The sequence below is a fragment of the Prionailurus bengalensis genome, chromosome B2 (genome assembly GCF_016509475.1).
Source record: "Prionailurus bengalensis isolate Pbe53 chromosome B2, Fcat_Pben_1.1_paternal_pri, whole genome shotgun sequence".
Classification (NCBI taxonomy): domain Eukaryota; kingdom Metazoa; phylum Chordata; class Mammalia; order Carnivora; family Felidae; genus Prionailurus; species Prionailurus bengalensis.
In genome coordinates, this window is record NC_057349.1 from 135,259,318 (window position 1) to 135,279,141 (window position 19,824).

Consider the following 19,824-nt stretch of genomic DNA (forward strand, 5'->3'; position numbering starts at 1 on the left):
AGATACAAAACAGATGAACACAACGGAAGGGAAGCAAAAATAATATAAAAACAGCGATGGGAACAAAACATAAGAGACTCTTAAATGTGGAGAACAAACAGAGGGTTACTGTGGGAGCTGTAGGAGGAGGGATAGGCTAAATGGCTAAGGGGCATTAACATGATAACGAACTTGAATGTAAATTTTAAAAAAAGGAAAAAAACAGGGGCGCCTGGGTGGCTCAGTCAGTTAAGCGGCCGACTTAGGCTCAGGTCCTGATCTCGCGGTCCGTGAGTTAGAGCCCCACGTCGGGCTCTGTGCTGACTGCTCGGAGCCTGGAGCCTGTTCCGGATTCTGTGTCTCCCTCTCTCTCTGACCCTCCCCCGCTCATGCTCTGCCTCTTTCTGTCTCAAAAATAAATAAACGTTTTTAAAAAAATGAAAAAACCAAAAAGAATCCAGAGAAATCAGACACCACATGGTGCAGCACATGTAACATCCATGTCCATTCATGCATTTGGGGAATGCACTTTTATTTAGCACTTTTCTTAGTATGTTATTTCATTTTCTTTTGATACTAAGTGATAGAATTATTTTATTTATTTATTTTTAAATGTTTCTTTACTTGTGAGTGAGAGCATGCATGGGGGAGGGGCAGAGAGACAGAGGGAGAGAGAGGATCTGAGGCAGCCTCCAAGCTGACAGCAGAGAGCCCGACATGCACAGGCACCAGTGTCTGTTCCGGGGGAGGGAGTGGGAAGGCCGGGCAGAGGCAACTCCAAAGCCTGGAGTTGAGTGCTGTGTTCCCCCAGACAGTGGCTTGGGTCTTAGCATGTGAGGCAGAAAGTGAACAGTAGAGACTGTGCATGGCAAGATGTAGAAGCGTGGGAAATCTGGCTCAGGCTGCTGCAGGCACTGGCAGCTCGCTTCCTGCAGACCTCAGGTCCGGAGCCACTGAGCACCCCTGCTTGGAGCAGAGCTGACCCGGGAGACGGGGGGACAGAGCTGGCCCGGGAGATGGGGGTGCAGAGCTGACCCGGGAGATGGGGGAGCAGAACTGACCCGGGAGATGGAGGGGCAGAGCCGACCCAGGAGATGTGGGAGCAGAGCTGACCCGGGAGATGGGGGTCCGAGCTGACCCAGGAAATGGGGGGGCAGAGCTGACCCAGGAGGTGGGGGGGGCATGGGGGAGCAGAGCTGACCCGGGAGACTGGGGGGGCAGAGCTGACCCAGGAGATGGGGGAGCAGTCTGTCCCTGCCTCTATGGCCTTCACACCCATCGCCTCAGGTTATCACCATGATCACTCTGGCCATCCCCACATGGAAACCCGAACACGTCCTTGCCTGGTGTCTAGGCGGGCAGCCGGTATTGTGGGCACAATGGGGGGGACATAGGGGACCAGTGGTCCCTGACTGCTGGGGAGGTCTTAGCCTGGTAGCAGGATGGGGAGACCCCCAGACTCTCATTCTGCTCGATCCACAGACACCTTTTCCCATTCAAGGAGAAAACAGACTAAGACCTCCTACTCTACACAGTCCCCATGTAGAAAAATGAATTCCAAGTGACCATTGTCTTCACGGTCCTAAGGCTGTGGAAAAGTGGACGAAGCCTGTACTAGTGTGCTGAACCTGTCTCTACTCAAGAGCATAGGGAATAGAGCAAACTCTGTGATTTAACAGATATTTAGGAAATTAGTTCTGGGCAGATTCACTAGGAGCATATTCAGGAAAGGCAACGCTGTGTCGTTTGGAGGACGAGACACTCAAGGGAGGGTATTATGCTAAGTGAAATTAGAGAAAGACAAAAATCCTATGACTGCACTCATATGAGAACTTCAAGAGACAAAACAGATGAACATAAGGGAAGGGAAATAAAAATAATATAAACACAGGAACGGGGGCAAGACAGAAGAGACTCATAAATATGGAGAACAAACTGAGGGTTATGGGAGGAGTTGTGGGAGGGGGGATGGGCTAAATGGGTCAGGGGCACTAAGGAATCTACTCCTGAAATCATTGTTGCACTATATGCTAACTAATTTGGATGTAAATTTAAAAACAAAATTCAAAAAAAAAGATGCATGCTATGACTTCAATCTTCTTGAATTTGCTGAGTCTTGATTTGTGGGCTAATATGTTATCTATTCTGGAGAATGTTCCATGTGTACTTGAAAAGAATGTGCATTCTGCTGTTTTAGGATGGAGTGTTCTGAATATACTATTAAATACATCTGGTGCAGCGTCATTCAAAGCCATCATTTCTTCATTCATTTTCTGTTTAGATGACCTGTAACTTGATGTGAGTAGGGTGTTAAAGTCCCCTACTATTATTCTGTTATTATCTAATAGTTCTTTAATATTTGTTATTAACTGTTTTATGTATTTGTGTGCACCCATTGGGGTGCATAAATGTTTACAATTGTTATATCTCCTTGTTGGATTGTCCCCTTTATGATATTATATGTAATTATATATAATCAATATATAATTATATTAGTATTATATAAATATGTTTATTGATATCATTATCATATTCCTTCTTTTTTTCTTATTATTTTTCTTTTTTTTAATGTTTATTTATTTTTGAGAGCGAGAAGGACAGAGTGTAAGTGGACAAGGGGCAAAGAGAGAGAGAGAGACAAAGAATCCGAAGCAGGCTCTAGGCTCTGAGCTGTCAGCACAGAGCCTGATGTGAGGCTTGAACCCAAGAACCGTGATCACGACCTGAGCTGAAGTCGGACGCTTAACCGACTGAGCCACCCAGGCGCCCTGCAAGTGCACAAGTCTTAATTCAATCTGGACGAACAGCAGTTAGCTGTCTTATCATCTATGTTTTCTAGCAGATTTTTTGCCCTTGCAGCTAGACTTGCAGGCAAGCAATGGGGAAAAGTTTGGGGCACCTGAGGGAAGAATTTATATTGCCATGTTTCCTTACCAGTGAGGTGCCAAACCCATCTATACTATGATCTGATTTCACCCTCTACCTGACATTTCCACATGTTAGCTTTAGCCTACTTTAGCACCTTCACTTTCATACTGTCTCAATCATGCAGCCATTAAACCAACATTTAAATAACTTAAAATCGGGGCACCTGGGTGGCTCAGTCGGTTAAGCATCTGACTTCGGCGTATGTCATGATCTCAGTTTGTGCATTCCAGCACCACATCGGGCTCAGCTGCTGACAGTGTGGAGCCAGCTTGGGATTCTCTTTTGCGCCCTCTGTGCCCCTCCCCCACTCATGCTTTTTTCTTTCTTTCTCTCAAAATAAATGCATAAACTTAATAAATGAATACATAAATCTAGATATTGATTCATAAATAACTAACTTAAAATTCACAAGCCACACCAATGTGGTGATGAAGGGGAAAGTCTTCACCTCTTGAATCTGATAGAGTTCTGAATCTTGGTTAGGGCTCTATTTCCACCTACCCAAAGAGACTCCAGTGACAGAGATGTTAAGGAGGGCTGCCCATCCTTCACAGCAAGAGAGACCCCAGCCCTGGCCTTCAGGGCAGGCAGGGCTAACAGCTGAATTAGGAGACCGGGGCGGGGGGGGGGGGGGAGCACCCTCAGCAGGAGCAAGCCCTGGATTATTACATCATCTCCCACTAATGTCTTATTTCATTCCGACTTGAGTTTAGGAAACCACCCAGCCAATGACTCATAGTTCTTTTTTTTTTTTTTCTTTCTTTCTTTTTTTTTTTTTTTTTGATTCATAGTTCTATACAGACATTCCTCCCTAGTTGTGAGTGTATGACCAAGAGCCACTGGCTCTCCTGGGCTTTTGTATGCTGGCCCACACTGCAGCTTTTGGAGTCGGCAGCCTCCCTAGTCACATGAGCCAAGCCCTTATCTGTCTGTCTACACCTCATACTGGTTCTATTTGTCAGGGGAGCTCTGACTGAAATAGGAGGGTAAGGAAGACTGAATGGAAGGTAGTATTTGTGCCCCGCTTTCCTGAGTTCCAGGCTGTTGGCCCATGTAATCCAGAATACCTGACAGAGGAATGTGCCAGAACACAAAGCCTAGAGGCATGATGGTGAGGACCTCAGGGTATTTGTTGGAGGGTAAGAAATGGGATGGGAGGCTGTGAGGGAAATCCCTTGGCAGCCATGAGTTTAAAGCAAGAAAGTATTTGGGCACACGCACATACACACACGCACATACATACACGTGCATGCATGCACACATGCACCCCCCCCCCACACACACACACACACATACACGGCTTGGAGGGCGATCTCACTGCAAAAGAGCTGATTCAGTTGCCTGCCCTCTCCTGCACCAAAGTGAGGGTCGGGCTCCATAGAGATCAGTGTGCACAGCTCCGATCCGGGACTTAGCGGCTTTCCTGTCCACGAGGCCCTGGGCTGGCCATGCTGAGGACGTGGAGGAGACAGAAGCTGCCGGAGCACAGAGTCCGAAGGGAACAAAGAGGGAGGACCCGCCTTGAAAAAATGACCAGGCTGTGTTCCGAGTCACTTACCTTGTCACATCAAATTCTGAAACACGAGTGTTTCTTAAATTCCCATTTTTTGTAACGATAAAAATTTTTGAAACAGGCCTGAACTATAAAGAAGTTGCGAGTCCTGTACAGACGCTTCTCTTCCTGAACCGTATGACAGTAAGCGGTCACACCAATGTCCTCCCACTTTTCGTGATGTCCCCTGATGCCACACACTTTGGGATGTATTTCCCACCCACCGGGACATTCTCCCGCATCACCACGGATCATCCTATACTGAGTCAGGGCCCCTGACCACCGCCTCGTCCTCAGACTCTGCTGCCAGTTGTTCCAACAGCGTCCATCATGGTCACAGACAGGGATGGACTTAGGCATTTTCCATTTCCTGGGTGTGCTGAAAATGGGGGTTACAGAGGTTTATGTGCCTTTTTGGTTGATTGCTTGAATTTTTACACGTGGTAGAGAGATTTAGATTCACGAGGCCACTGTTAGGGGATGTCAGCCAGATGTCCTCAAATATACATTTGAAAGCTGTGTTCCCCTGGTGTTCGGGTCCGTCTTTGTATCACTTTGGAAAGTACTTCCGATTATTTAGTCTTAAGCAGAGAGAAACAAATCTCTTAACATGGTGTATATGTTGTACTTCACTCGGATATCATATTGCTAATGGTTGCTACGGCACGTACCACCGCAGCGGAAACACATCCATCTCCACGCTTTTTGGTCTCCGTGTTTTCCAGCCTGGAAGGAACACTGGGATCGCCGTGCAGTGGGCTGAACATCTACTACTGTCTGGACGTGGTGAAATAGAGGGCAAATGAGTGATTCCACATATACTCCTACCAACACCTAAGAGAACTCGTGTTAGTCTATTTCCTGTCCACCACTTGCTATAGACATATTTAGGATGTTGTCAAAAAGTAAACCAATAATAAAATAAAATTTTGTCCGTTTGATGCCTATGTGGGGCCTCCCATTGTTATTTGTGTTATCTTGATTATTGAGGATGTGTTCAATGATTTCAGAGGCTTATTTATCATCTGGAACTTGCTCTAAGCCCTTGCACAACTCTTAGAATGACTTATGTATCTGTAGGAGCTCTTTATATATTCCGGATACCAATCCTTTGCTCATGGAAGAATAACTTAATTTTTAGAAGCAGATCTGTTTCTGCCAGGAAGATTCACTGTGCACTGAAGGAGGTGACTCAGCGGGGAGAGACGACAGGAGAGTCACTCCTGTAGATGGGGGATCAGGGGAAATCAGAAAGATTCTCGATTACTTCATATTCAAATGTTTGTTTGCAGTTGGCATGTTGGATTTGCATTGTTTGCACTGAGACCCACAGATGGCTCCTTGAAATGTGATTTTTGGAGTGAGCCTTAAATTCTCTGCTCCCACAAGAAATCTAGCAGAATCACCAGTTATATTTACCCCACAAAGTGAGGAAGAGCAAGGAGTTCTTTAGGGGATAAAACACAAATTCCGAGTTAACTACCATTTTTATTACAGTGATATTTTATTTAAATATATTTACATAGAAATGACTGAAGAGAACTATCACATATATATTGTTCTCTTTAGACGTCAATGAGGTCATTTATCAGAAAAAAATCCCTGAGTTTCCATAACTTCAAATGATATTTTTTGGCACAAGTGTCTGCAAGAACAAGGCGAAAGTGCATAGAAGAATCTGATATTCCACAACCAAGGGACGAGATGGAAAACGTTCTCTTTGTTGAGATTCCTTAGTCAAGCATTTAAACATTTCAGAGCAAGAATTCCATCACTTTGGGGCGCCTGGGTGGTTCAGTCAGTTAAGTGTCCGACTCTGGCTCAGGTCATGATCTCAGGGTTCGTGAGTTCCAGCCCCATGTCGGGCTCTCTGCTCTCAGCGTGGAGGCTGCCTCAGATCCTCTCTCTCCGTCTCTCTGCCCCTCCCCCATGCATGCTCTCACTCACAAGTAAAGAAACATTTAAAAATAAATAAATAAAATGATTCTATCACTTAGTATCAAAAGAAAATGAAATAACATACTAAGAAAAGTGCTAAATAAAAGTGCATTCCCCAAATGCATGAATGGACATGGATGTTACATGTGCTGCACCATGTGGTCTGATTTCTCTGGATTCTTTTTGGTTTTTTCATTTTTTTTTTTAAACGTTTATTTATTTTTGAGACAGAGAGAGACAGAGCATGAGCAGGGGAGGGTCAGAGAGGGAGACACAGAATCCGGAACAGGCTCCAGGCTCCGAGCAGTCAGCACAGAGCCCGACGTGGGGCTCGAACTCACGGACTGCGAGATCAGGACCTGAGCCTAAGTCGGCCGCTTAACTGACTGAGCCACACAGGCGCCCATTTTTTTCCTTTTTTAAAAATTTACATTCAAGTTCGTTATCATGTTAATGCCCCTTAGCCATTTAGCCTATCCCTCCTCCTACAGCTCCCACAGTAACCCTCTGTTTGTTCTCCACATTTAAGAGTCTCTTATGTTTTGTTCCCATCGCTGTTTTTATATTATTTTTGCTTCCCTTCCGTTGTGTTCATCTGTTTTGTATCTTCAAGTCCTCATATGAGTAAAGTCATATATTTGTCTTTCTCTAATTTCGCTTAACATAATACCCTCTAGTTCCATCCACGTGGTGGCAAATGGCAAGATTTCATTCTTTTCGATTGCTGAGTAATACTGCATTGTGTGTGTGTTTGTGTGTGTGTGTGTGTGTGTAGATATATATATAGATATATAGATATATTTTTAGTTTTTGGAGGAACCTCCATCCTGTTTTCCGGAGTGCTGCCCCAGTTTGCCTTCCCACCAGCAGTGCAAAAGAGATCCTCTTTCTCTGCATCCTCGCCAATATCTGTCTTTGCCTGAGTTGTTAATGTTCGCCATTCTGACAGGTGTGAGGTGGTATCTTATGGTGGATTTGATTTATATTTCCCTGATGATGAGTGATGTGGAGCATTTTTTCATGTGTCGGTTGGCCATCTGGATGTCTTCTTTGGAGAAGTGCCTATTCATGCCTTTTGCCCATTTCCTCACTGGATTATTTGTGTTTTGGGTGTTGAGTTGATAAATTCTTTATAGATTTTGGATACTAACCCTTTATGTGATATGTCATTTGCAAATATCTTCTCCCATTCCATTGGCTGCCATTTAGTTTAAAAAAAAATTGTTTTTAACGTTTATTTATTTTTGAGACAGAGAGAGACAGAGCATGAATGGGGGAGGGTCAGAGTGAGAGAGGGAGACACAGAATGTGAAACAGGCTCCAGGCTCTGAGCAGTCAGAACAGAGCCCGACGTGGGGCTCGAACTCACGGACTGCGAGATCATGACTTGAGCCGAAGTCGGCCGCTTAACTGACTGAGCCACACAGGCGCCCCTGTTTTTTTCCTTTTTTAAAAATTTACATTCAAGTTCGTTATCATGATAATGCCCCTTAGCCATTTACCCTATCCCTCCTCCTACAGCTCCCACAGTAACCCTCTGTTCTCCACATTTAAGAGTCTCTTATGTTTTGTTCCCATCGCTGTTTTTATATTATTTTTGCTTCCCTTCCGTTGTGTTCATCTGTTTTGTATCTTCAAGTCCTCATATGAGTAAAGTCATATATTTGTCTTTCTCTAATTTCGCTTAACATAATACCCTCTAGTTCCATCCACGTGGTGGCAAATGGCAAGATTTCATTCTTTTCGATTGCTGAGTAATACTGCATTGTGTGTGTGTTTGTGTGTGTGTGTGTGTGTGTGTGTGTATAGATATATAGATATATAGATATATAGATATATTTTTAATTTTTGGAGGAACCTCCATCCTGTTTTCCGGAGTGGCTGCCCCAGTTTGCCTTCCCACCAGCAGTGCAAAAGAGATCCTCTTTCTCTGCATCCTCACCAAGATCTGTCGTTGCCTGAGTTGTTAATGTTCGCCATTCTGACAGGTGTGAGGTGGTATCTTATGGTGTATTTGATTTGTATTTCCCTGATGATGAGTGATGTGGAGCATTTTTTCATGTGTCGGTTGGCCATCTGGATGTCTTCTTTGGAGAAGTGCCTATTCATGCCTTTTGCCCATTTCCTCACTGGATTATTTGTGTTTTGGGTGTTGAGTTGATAAATTCTTTATAGATTTTGGATACTAACCCTTTATGTGATATGTCATTTGCAAATATCTTCTCCCATTCCATTGGCTGCCATTTAGTCTAAAAAAAATTTTTTTTTAACATTTATTTTTGAGACAGAGAGAGACAGAGCATGAATGGGGGAGGGTCAGAGAGAGAGGGAGACACAGAATTGGAAACAGGCTCCAGGCTCTGAGCGGTCAGCACAGAGCCCGACGCGGGGCTCAAACTCACGGACCACGAGATCGTGACCTGAGCCGAAGTCGGACACTCAACCGACTGAGCCACCCAGGCGCCCCGGCTGCCATTTAGTTTTGCTGATTGTTTCCTTCGCTGTGCAGAAGCTTTTTATTTGATGAGGCCCCAAAAGTTCAGTTTTACTTTTGTATCCCATGCCTCTGGAGACGTGTTGAGTAAGAAGTTGCTGCGGCCAAGATCAAAGAGGTTTTGGCCTGCTTTCTCCTCGAGGATTTTGACGGCTTCCTGTCTTACATTGAGGTCTTTCATCCACTTTGAGTTTATTTTTCTGTCTGGTGTGAGAAAGTGGTCCAGGTTCGTTTTTCTGCACATTGCAGCCCAGTGTTACTAGCACCACTGGGAAGAGACTGTCTTTATTCCATTGGATATTCTCTCCTGCTCATTAGTTGGCCATACGTTTGTGGGTCCATTTCTGGGTTTTCTATTCTCTTTCATTGATCTGAGTGTCTGTTTTTGTGCCAGTACCATACTGTCTTGATAATTATGGCTTTGTAATAGCTGGAAGTTGGTGACGTCGCTGGATTCTTAAAGTCTGGTCTAAAAACGAACAGCAAGTGATCCAAAGGTAGCCTAGCAAAACAGAATCGCTAAGCAGGACGACACTCTCGGGGGCTTCCTGGTATAATCAGCAGCCTTGAGAAAAGAACAGGTGTTGGTCTCGTGGCTGGGAAATTCCTGGGCCAGTTGTCCTGGGGCTGCCCTTCCCCACCTACCCCCGCACCCAGAGCCCAGCCCTCATTGAGGGACATGTACTTCCCTCCAGCCATCTCCCCAGCCCTGGGTCCAACCGCCTTTACAAACCTCCTCCCTCTGAAAACAAATCACTGAGTCATTCTCCGGAGCTGTTACCAAGGGTTTGGGCTCAGGAAGTAACAAATCATTCTGCCCACTTGACTCAGGTTCTAATTCTGCCTCTGATGGGCAGTCCTACAGGACCTGGTGAGGGATCTGACAGCAGACAGGGGCCTGCGCTTGATACCTCTAACCTTGCGGAATTTTGAAGCAAAGATCCTTTCCTCTCCCTTCCCTCCCAGCCTCCCAGCTAGCAGCACTCAGAGCCCTTAGCATGATGCTCCTTCCCGCATCCCATTCATTCCTGGTCCGGCTCAGCTGGGAGCAACCCCAGCAACTCAGCCCCCCATCTCCCGGGTCAGCTCTGCCTCCCCAACTCCTGGGTCAGCTCTGCCACCCCATCTCCCGGGTCAGCTCTGCTCCCCCATCTCCCGGGTCAGCTCTGCTCCCCCATCTCCCGGGTCAGCTCTCACCCCCATCTCCCAGGTCAGCTCTGCACCCCCATCTCCCAGGCCAGCTCTGTCCCCCCATCTCCCGGGTCAGCTCTGCTCCAAGCAGGGGTGCTCAGTGGCTCCGGATCTGAGGTCTGCAGGAAGCGAGCTGCCAGTGCCTGCAGCAGCCTGAGCCGGATTCCCCACGCTTCTACATCTTGCCACGCACAGTCTCCACTGTTCACTTTCTGCCTCACGTGCTAAGACCCAAGCCACTGTCTGGGGGAACACAGCACTCAACTCCAGGCTTTGGAGTTGCCTCTGCCCGGCCTTCCCACTCCCTCCCCCGGAACAGACACTGGTGCCTCTCCTCGTAGGCCCCTGGATGGAGTCGCCTCCCCTGAGACATCACGTGGAGCCACCACGCCTCTCGTGCTCCAATGTGAGTACTGCCCAAGCTGTGCGTCCCTCTCCCCGCACACCACCCGCACTGGGCCAAATTGGCTCTCTTCGATCTAGAATCAGGTCTGAGTCGGGCCTGACCTTGCTAGATCTCCTTAGCGTCAACAGGCCTTATGCATTGGGGGGCCCCTCCCCTTTCCCAGTGGCCTTAACAACGAGGCCTTATGACAACTCAGGGCTGAGCTTGTCCACGTTACTGCTAACAACTGACAGGGGAACTCATCACCTCGTCTCACTTCTGTGATGACAAGGTTCAGTGAGCGGGCAGGGTCGGGCGGGGGAGTCACCTGTCCCTGTCCTCACACCAGGCCATCTGCCCCTCCCTTCCCGCCCCATCTACACTCAGTACCTGTCACTCTAAAAGACTCTACCTTGGATGCCAATTATGATTAAGCGGCTGAGAATCACAGGGAGCATCCAGGTGATGGGTCTGAGGGCCGTGGCCCCGGACTGGGCTATGACTTGCTGCGTGCCTGGCAGGGCTGAAATGGAAACACAAGAGGGTTTCAGACCCCAAATCCTGTTTCAGACTTAAATCGGAAGAGACAGCCCCTCCGCTCCTCCTGCCGCAGATGATCCCACACTGCAGATGCTTTCTGTCACTCTACATTGTGGCAGCTGCTGTGACAGGTTCTGGGGTGGGAACCGAGGAAAGACACGGGACCTGTCCCGAAGGACCTCGCACAGCTAAAGGGGGAAGCACGGGTTCCAACATAACGGGTCACTCCTGCTGTGGCAGAAGAGGCGGTCACGGAGCACGAGGGTGGTGACGGTTGACCCCCTCTCCGGAGCGAACAGTGCACGTGGCCAGGAGTGATCCCCGGCCAGAGACGAGATGAGATGAGAAGATCGATGATTCTCAGAAAAGGGAAGAGCGAGAAGGAATCTCTGGAATCAGACTGACACCCTCATGTTTGGGGCCAAGAGGGAATCCAAGAAATCCCAGAAAACTAAAGGACATGCAGCAAGGAAGAGATTTCAGGAGATGAGAAGGGAAAGGAAGGACGCTAGAACATAATGTGGCCATTACTCTCCCCTAAAGAAATTCACCATGGATGGATCACCTTCTCTGGCTCTGTTTCTCTCTCTCTCTCTCTCTCTCTCTCTCTCTCTCTCACACACACACACACACACACACACACACACACACGCACACTACAGTGGAGAAGGTAGGCCCGATTTCAAGAGAACAACTTCATCCAGTCTTCTGAGTTACCTGTTGTCTCCCGCAGTTCATCCCAGTGCACCAATATTCGCTCAAGCCACTTGTTACAATCTCCAACTGAGATCTTCATGAGGGAATTGGTCAAATGTCTGTCACTCTCCCATGAGGCCTTTATCTGTAGGCCTCTAGGACGAAGTGTCCACTTTCCACTCTCTGAGTTAAAGACGTAGGATATCTGTTCATTGATGTCAAACTCCCAGGATCCGCTGGTGCGTCCGTTGTCCCCACGCACACACACCATCCTGCCCTGCAGGGAGACAGAATCTGTCCCCCACCCCCACCATGGGCATGAGGTCAGCCTCTGGTCTTGACCGATCCCTTGTTCCACCCACTGTCCACTCCTCGGCTCCCCTTCACCCTTCTTGGTCCTGTTCTGTCCCTCTTCACTGCCCTGGCTGCTGGGCCACGTGTGTGGGACCCATGTCTAAGTTGTACATGAACACAATAGGTCCCTGGCCCCACAAACTGTTCTACTTCTGCCCCGAGCCTTTCCGACTTACCATTGGGTATAAAATCTGCTTTCCAGTCAAGTAGTTTCTTCTTGAGCTCTTCTGCCAGGTCTTTCAGAGTTTCGGTCTGTCTCTCCCAAAACACTATGTCATTCACATTCCTCCCCAGAGGACCAAAGACTTCGGCCTTCTTGTTCCCACAGGCATAATACAGAAACATGGTTCCATTGACCTTGCCTCGAATCTCACACCATGGTTGTCCAGGATTGGGCTTTGGTATGATGGGGAATTCAAAGGCAGGAGAAAGAACATCTGCAAATGAAAACGTAAGTTAGCGTTGGAGTTGGAAGAACAGACCCAGAGGCGTCCCTCTCCCATCCATGTGACAGTCATTGTATCTCTGCAGGGCTGGCCTAGCAGAGCAAAGGCGGCCCCTGCACAGCCCCTCCCCCCTAACAATTGAAGGCTGGCGCCTTCCCTTCTTGGAAAAGGACCAAGGATCGGGATTCCTCTGCCTGACCAGAAACCATACAGCCAGGGACATGTCCCCTGTGTCTACCAGGCTGATACCCAGCATCACTCAGTCTTTAATCAATTCAGGCACGTGCTACGCTGGCCATGGGAAGAAGAGGTCTACATGCCGGCTGATGGTCAGGATCTATCCCAGTGTCTCGAAGAAGATGAGGGGCACCGGGGTGGCTCAGTCAGCGGAGCGTCCGACTTCAGCTCGGGTCATGATCTCACGGCTTGTGAGTTCGAGCCCCACGTTGGGCTCTGTGCTGACAGCCCAGAGCCTGAAGCCTGCTTCGGATTCTGTGTCTCTCTCTCTCTGCCCCTCCTCTACTCATGCTCTCTCTCTCTCTCTCTTTCTCTCAAAAATAAACAAACATTAAACATTAAATTATTAAATAAAATTATTATGAAATAAAATTATTATAAAATTAAATTATTAAATAGAAATAAACATTAAAAAAATTTTTTTAATAAGATGAGAGACGGTGAGGGGGCCTACTCCTGAGGAGCTGAGTCAGGGCGGGGCAGGGTGAGGATAGAATCCAAAGTCAGAGAAGAGAGATTTGCAAACCTGGGTCCCAGCATTTAGCACAGGCCTGGTCATGGTGATAATCTACCATTAGGATGGGCCTTGGAGGTTTGGAAAGAAGGATGATCCACACGGCACAGACTAGAATATCAGGAATTCCATGACAGATAGTGGTAAGGGATTAAAAAGGCCCGGAGAAGTGCATATGACAGAACAAATGTAAGAAATGCCAAAACAAAACCAAAAATATGCCCATCAGCTATGCTCATGGAGCGGTCTGGAGGACTCTCAATGAAACTCATAAAATGCATGGTCCCACTGAGAAGGAGAACTACAGAGCCATTTCCCCGATGAACATGGATGCAAAAATTCTCAACAAGTCACTAGCCAACCCATGCCAACAATCCATTAAAAGAAGTACTCACCACGATCAAGTGGAATTTATTCCTGGGATGCAAGGCTGCTTCAATATCCACAAATCAATCAACATGATGCCTCACATTAATAAAAGAAAGAACAAGAACACGATCCTCTCAATAGATACAGAAAAAGCATTTGACAAGATACAGTATCCTTCTCGATCAAAACCCACAAGAAAGGACGGATAGAAGGAACACACCCCAAGATCACAAAGGCCAGGTAGGAAACACCCACCGCTGATATCATCCTCAAGGGGGAAAAACAGAACTTTCCCCTAAGGTCAGGAACATGACAGGGATGCCCGCTGTCACCACCGTTGTTCAACATAGCGTTGGAAGTCCTAGCCTCAACAATCAGACAACAAAAAGAAATAAAAGGCATTCAAATCAGCAAGGAAGAAGTCAAACTTTCATGCTCCTCGATGCCCTAATACTCTATGTGGAAAACCCAAAAGACTCCACCAAAAACCTGCTATGACTGATACATGAATTAGGCAAAGTTGCAGGATATAAGTCAATGTACAGAAATCTGTGGCGTTTGTCTACACCAATAATGAAGCAGCAGAAAGAGCAATCAAGGAATCAACCCCATGGTACTGAAAACCATAAAATACCTAGGAATGAATTCACCAAAGAGGTGAAAGATCTATATGCTGCGAAGTACAGAAATCTCGGAAAGAAATTCAAGAGGACAAAGAAGTAGAAAAACATCCCATGCTCGTGGATTGAAAGAGGAAATATTGTTATAATGTCAACACTACCCAAAGCCATCTGCATATTCAATGCCATCCCTATCAAACGGACACCAGCATTCTTCACAGAGCTAGAGCAAACAATTCCAAAATTTGCAGGGAACCAGAAATGACCCGAATACCCAAAGTACTGTTGAAAGGGAACACCAAAGCAGGAGGCACCACAATTCCAGACTCTAAGCTGTATTACAAAGCTGTAATCATCAAGACGGTATGGTACGGGCACAAAAACAGACACATAGATCAAAGGAACGCAACAGAAAACCCAGAAATAGACCCACAAACATATGGCCAACTAATCTTTGACAAAGCAGGGAAGACTATCCAGTGGGAATTAAGTCTCTTCAGCAAATGGTGTTAGGAAAACTGGACAGCCCATGCAGAAGAACGAACCTGGGCCACTTTCTTACATCATACACAAAATAAACTCAAAATGGATAAAAAAAAAACCCACCTAAATGTGGGACAGGAAACCATCCAAATCCTAGAGGAGAAAACAGGCTACAATCTCTTTGACCTCGGCTGCAAAACCTTCTTACCTGACATGTCTCTGGAGGCAAGGAACACAAAAGCAAACATGAACTGTTGGGACCTAGTCAAGATGAGGTCCGTTTCCTTCCGCACATTCAACAAAACTAAAAGTCCACGGACGGAACGAGAGAAGGTATTTGCAAATGAGATATCCGAGAAAGGGTTACTATCCAAAATCTATCAAGAACTTATCAAACTCAACATCCAAAAAACAAATAATCCAGTGAAGAAAGAGGTAAAAGACACGAACAGACACTTTTCCAAAGAAGTCATCCAGATGGCCAACAGGCACATGAAAAGATGCTCAACATCACACGTCATCAGGGAAGTACAAGTCAAAACCACAATGAGATACCACCTCACACCAGTCAGAATGGCGAAAATCATCCACTCGGGAAACATCAGCTATTGGCAAGGATGTGGAGGAAGGTAAAGCCTTTTTCACTGCTGCTGGGACTGCAAACTGGTGCAGCCACTAGGGAAAACAATATGGAAGTTCCTCAAAAAATTAAAAGTATAACTAGCCTATGACCCCTTAGTTGCACTACTAGGTACCGCTCCAGAGGATACCAAAATGCTGATTTTAAGGGGCACATGCACCCCAGTGTTTTAGCAGCACTATCCACAATAGCCAAATTATGGAATGGGCCCAAACGTCCATCGAGTGACAAACGGATAAAGAAGATCTAGTATAAATACACAATGGAATATTACTTGGTGGTCAAGAGGAATGAAATCTTGCCATTTGCAGCCTGTGGATGGAACTAGAGCATATCATGCTAAGCAAAATAAGTCAGTCAGGGAAAGAAATATCATATGATTTCACGCATATGTGGAAAGTTAAGAAACACAGCAGATGAACATAGGGGAAGGGAACGAAAAATAAGATACAAACAGAGAGGGAGGCAAACCATAAGAGACAGAAATACAGAGAAGAAACTGAGGGTTGCTGGAGGGGTAATGGGTGGGGGGATGGGCTGAATGGGTGGGGGGCATTAAGGAGGGCACCCGTTGGGACAAGCATGGGTGTTACGTGTAATTGATGAATCCCTACATTCTACTCCTGAAACCATTATTACGCCGTATGTTAGCTTGGATTTTCATAAAATTCAAAAAACAGAAACCAAAAAACAATGCATGGTGAGAAGGCACCAAAATCCTGAAGAAGCTTAGTAATGGCAGGGTGCCTGGGTGGCTCAGTCAGTTAAGTGTGCAACTTTGGCTCAGGTCATGATCTCCCAGTTTGTGGCTCGAGCCCTGCATCGGGCTTTGCACTGACAGTGCAGAGCCTGCATGGGATTCCTTCTCTCTCCTTCTCTGTCTCTCTTCTCTCTCTACCCCTCCCCCATTTGCGCTGTGTGTGTGTGTGTCTCTCTCTCTCTCTAAAGAAATTAAAACAAAAGAAGCTTAGTGATGGCTATCTTTGAAGGCAGAAGCTTGGCGGTAATGGGACGGTGTTGCAGAAATAGGCTCCCAGTGGTATTGGCGGTGGGAAGTCCTGATATAATAGATTTGAGGTATAGGCGCTCAACTGTCCGAAGCAGGGAGGCGGCAACGATTGAAATGATCCTAGAATGATCCTAGACGCTGGAAAGCAGCCAGGGGCCTGACCCACAGAAAGCTGTCCATCCCTCTGGCTCACAGAACACATGACTGTAAAGGCAAAGTAGTTGGACAGCCAACCCGAGGACTGCTGGAGTTAAACAATAAAAACAAAGACCAATCCCCAAGATGGATGAGGAGGAAGCTGAAAGCAGTGACCCCACAGAGAGTCTGGATCCTCTGCCCAGGTTCCAGAACGGAGCCGCCTCTCAGAACTGCAACTCTTTACTAGAAGCAGAAGCCAGGTTCCAATCAGGAGGGACCCTTCAGGTCAACAGCAAGAGCAATGCTTCCTGCTGGCCTTCCCCAAAGAGTCATGTGGTCATTTACAGGGGTGAGCGTACTCTGGGGAGCAGAGACCACCCGGACGTTTTCACTGCGTGAACCTACTGCGTGAGTTGACACCATCCACAGGGATCGAAAGCGTCCTCAGGGGCCCCTGTTATTGAACTGGTGCAGGGCAGGGGGTGTCCCAGATAATGAAAAGACACCTCTCCCAGCCCCTGTTCACAGCGACATCATTTGGCTCAGGTACCCACATCACCATGTGGTCCTTTCACATCCCCCACCTTTGTCCCAGGAGTGAAAAATCTTTGCAGTTGAATTACTTGTGGGTTGGGGGCTAGGTTGCAAGGAATTCAAGTACAGTACTCTTACAAGGCCTATCTCTTCTCTCCAAATAGAATGCTTAAAAAGTACTTATCCTGGATGCAGTGAGAGAGAGGAGTACCAACATCAAAACCTCTCTGAATGCAAGGGTATGAAGGAGCCCTCTTGTATTTTCACTTAAATGCCAGCCCGGTGCAAAGACTTTCTGCATCTCTTAAATATTTCCCAGGTCTCTGCTGTAAGTAACCGACAGTGCTCTTGTAGCGGGGAAGCGGCCATAACAATCCCTGGATGAAGGAATGTGGCTGAACAGGCCTCTTAGGTCACACAACCCTATAGAAGGTGTGACGCAGAGGTATTGTGTTAGGAAAACGTGCTCTGTGCACTCTGTGACATCCCCATTGGAGGTGGGGAAGAGACCCTTACAGTGTCCAAGCGAGGCAATGCCACTTGCAGCAGGGAAAGTCAAGGCGGATTAAGAGGCTGCAGGTGGTCCAGGGCCTGGTTGCCGGGAGGTTTCCGACTCTGAACTGAGATGTGGCTGGCGAATTAGGGCGGTGGCGCTGCATGTGCCTTGAACTACTGCCCCCGTGTGCTGGGTAGTCCAAGGGAGGACAGCAGTGGGGACGGTAACCCATGAGGTAAGAGTTGTGTGAGCGGCCAGAGTCGGGGATTTCCTGGGGTCCAGGCCCTGTGGGATCGCGGTCCGTCCGGCCCGAGTCCTGGGCCGCAGGGGCTCGGGCTCAGGCTCCCCAAGCGGCAGGCGCCGGGTGGCAGCGCCCGCAGACCTCCCGCAGCGGCCCGGCTTCCTACCCTGCGCTCCTCGCCCCCAGCGTCAGGCAGCACTTATTTGCCCAAGTCGCCTCTTTCCGTCGCGGAGGATGTGACCCGCACCGCTGACTCCGCCGAGCCGAACAGGAGGCCGCGGCGGGGACGTGAGAGGGTGGCGCGGCGGCGCTACCCCGCGACCAGTGTCCCAAAGCTCTGGCCGGACTCACCTGTCTTCTCGCGCGCCGCTCCCAGGAACTCACCTCCGCCTCGCGCCCCGCAGGTGCAGTCGGACAGCACAAACAGGACCAGGAGCACAAACAGGACCAGGAGGCCAAGTCCGAAGTTGGTGGCCGCAGTGAGCGCCATCTCGACCCGGAGCCCCGGGACGAGCCAAGTGCGGCGGAGCCGCGAGTGCACGGGGAGGGAGCGCAGGGAGAGCTGAGTTACTGCCCTGCAAGCGCGGAACCTTGGCTTTGCCCCGCCCCAAGCTCCCTCCCTCACCTGGCTGGGCTGGACCTCTGCACGCGCATGCGTCCGGAAAAATTGGGCAAGGATTCTTGGAAGTTTGCAGATTCTCAGTGCTGTTCTATTTAATGAGCAGAATCTTCTTGCTGATCCACATTGGACCTACGGCGTGAGGAATACAAATGGCATTAAAAAAAAAATTCAAAAAATGTTAAAAGTGATCAAACCACGTAACATTTACCATCTTCCTTATTTTTAGTTTACATTCAGTTGTAAGCCTCTCAGCTTTGAATGTTGGCTCTGCAATGGACCTAGCCTGCAGCCAGATCAGACCTTTTATTTTTAATCTTTTTCATTTTACTATTTTTAATCTTTTTCATTTTAAGGGTGTCTTTTTTTTTTTTTTTAATGTTTATTTTTGAGACAGAGAGAGACACAGCATGAGCAGGGAAGGGGCAGAGAGAGAGGGAGACACGGAATGTGAAGCAGGCTCCAGGCTCTGAGCTGTCAGCACAGAGCCCAACGCGGGGCTCGAACTCACGAACTGTGAGATAGTGACCTGAGCCAAAGTTGGACGCTTAACCGACTGAGCCACCCAGGCGCGAAGACAATGTATATGCATTGGATTCTTTTCTAAATCTTACCTGAGAATTTCTAATTGGAGAGTTTAATAGTTTACCTTTTATTGTGGTTACTAATACAGGAGGAGTTATCTCAGCCGTCATATTTTTCATTTATTATGCTTTTAAAAATTCCCTCTCCATATCTGCATTCTTTTTACTGTCCTGAGCTTTCTTCTGCTAGTTTGAACATTATACATTCTATTTTTCTTAGAATCATTACCTTTAACCTTTGATCCATACTAATGTTTGTTTACATTTATTTATTTATCATTGCTTTCATTCATCCCAAAAAACAAAATATTTAGCATGTTTTCACATCTCTTGTGTGTTTTTCCTCCCATCCCATTTCCCTGATATTACCCAGATTTTCATTTCTGAGTTGTTGCTATACTTTTTCTTCTCTGTGATATAAATTTCCCTCACCCTTCCTGCCATTTTTTAAGGCAACAGTAATCTTTAACAAATTAACAATTAAAAATTGTTTTTTAAACAAAATTTTAACCATCTTTAACAAATTAAAATTTCAGTAAAATTGGTTACTCATTCTCCTTATTTCTCTTGTTACATCTCCTGGATGTGTTTCTGTTACTATTGGAATGCTTTATCCAAAAGATATTTTCAAGTTGGATCTTTCCGGGAAAAATATTTCTTAGGCTTTGTATGTTCAAGCCTTTTTTTTTTTTTTAAATTTTTAAATGTTTATTATTTTTGAGAGAGAGAGAGCTAGAGCACAAGTAGGGGAGGGGCAGAGAGAGGGGGAGACACAGAATCTGAAGAAGGCTCCAGGCTCTGAGCTGTTGGCACAGAGCCAGACATGGGGCTCCAACT

The 19,824-nt window shown here is 47.0% G+C and overlaps 1 protein-coding gene across 2 annotated transcripts; it reads right to left on the reverse strand.

Annotated features, from left to right (window-relative positions):
• Positions 1-8,855: 8,855 nt before the first annotated feature.
• Positions 8,856-18,382, reverse strand: LOC122490089 (UL16-binding protein 1-like). 2 transcript variants are annotated; one of them, XM_043592602.1, is made up of 5 exons: positions 18,136-18,382; positions 12,234-12,494; positions 11,725-11,997; positions 10,880-10,990; positions 8,856-9,456 (listed from the first exon to the last, which is right to left on the reverse strand). In XM_043592602.1, exons 1-5 carry the CDS (start codon positions 18,272-18,274, stop codon positions 9,449-9,451), a joined length of 792 nt encoding a protein of 263 aa, XP_043448537.1. In that variant the 5' UTR covers positions 18,275-18,382; the 3' UTR covers positions 8,856-9,448. The 2 variants fall into 2 exon arrangements, with proteins under 2 accessions (XP_043448537.1, XP_043448536.1); XM_043592601.1 differs by having other exon boundaries at positions 8,856-9,457; positions 18,169-18,322.
• Between the last annotated feature and the right edge of the window lie 1,442 nt (positions 18,383-19,824).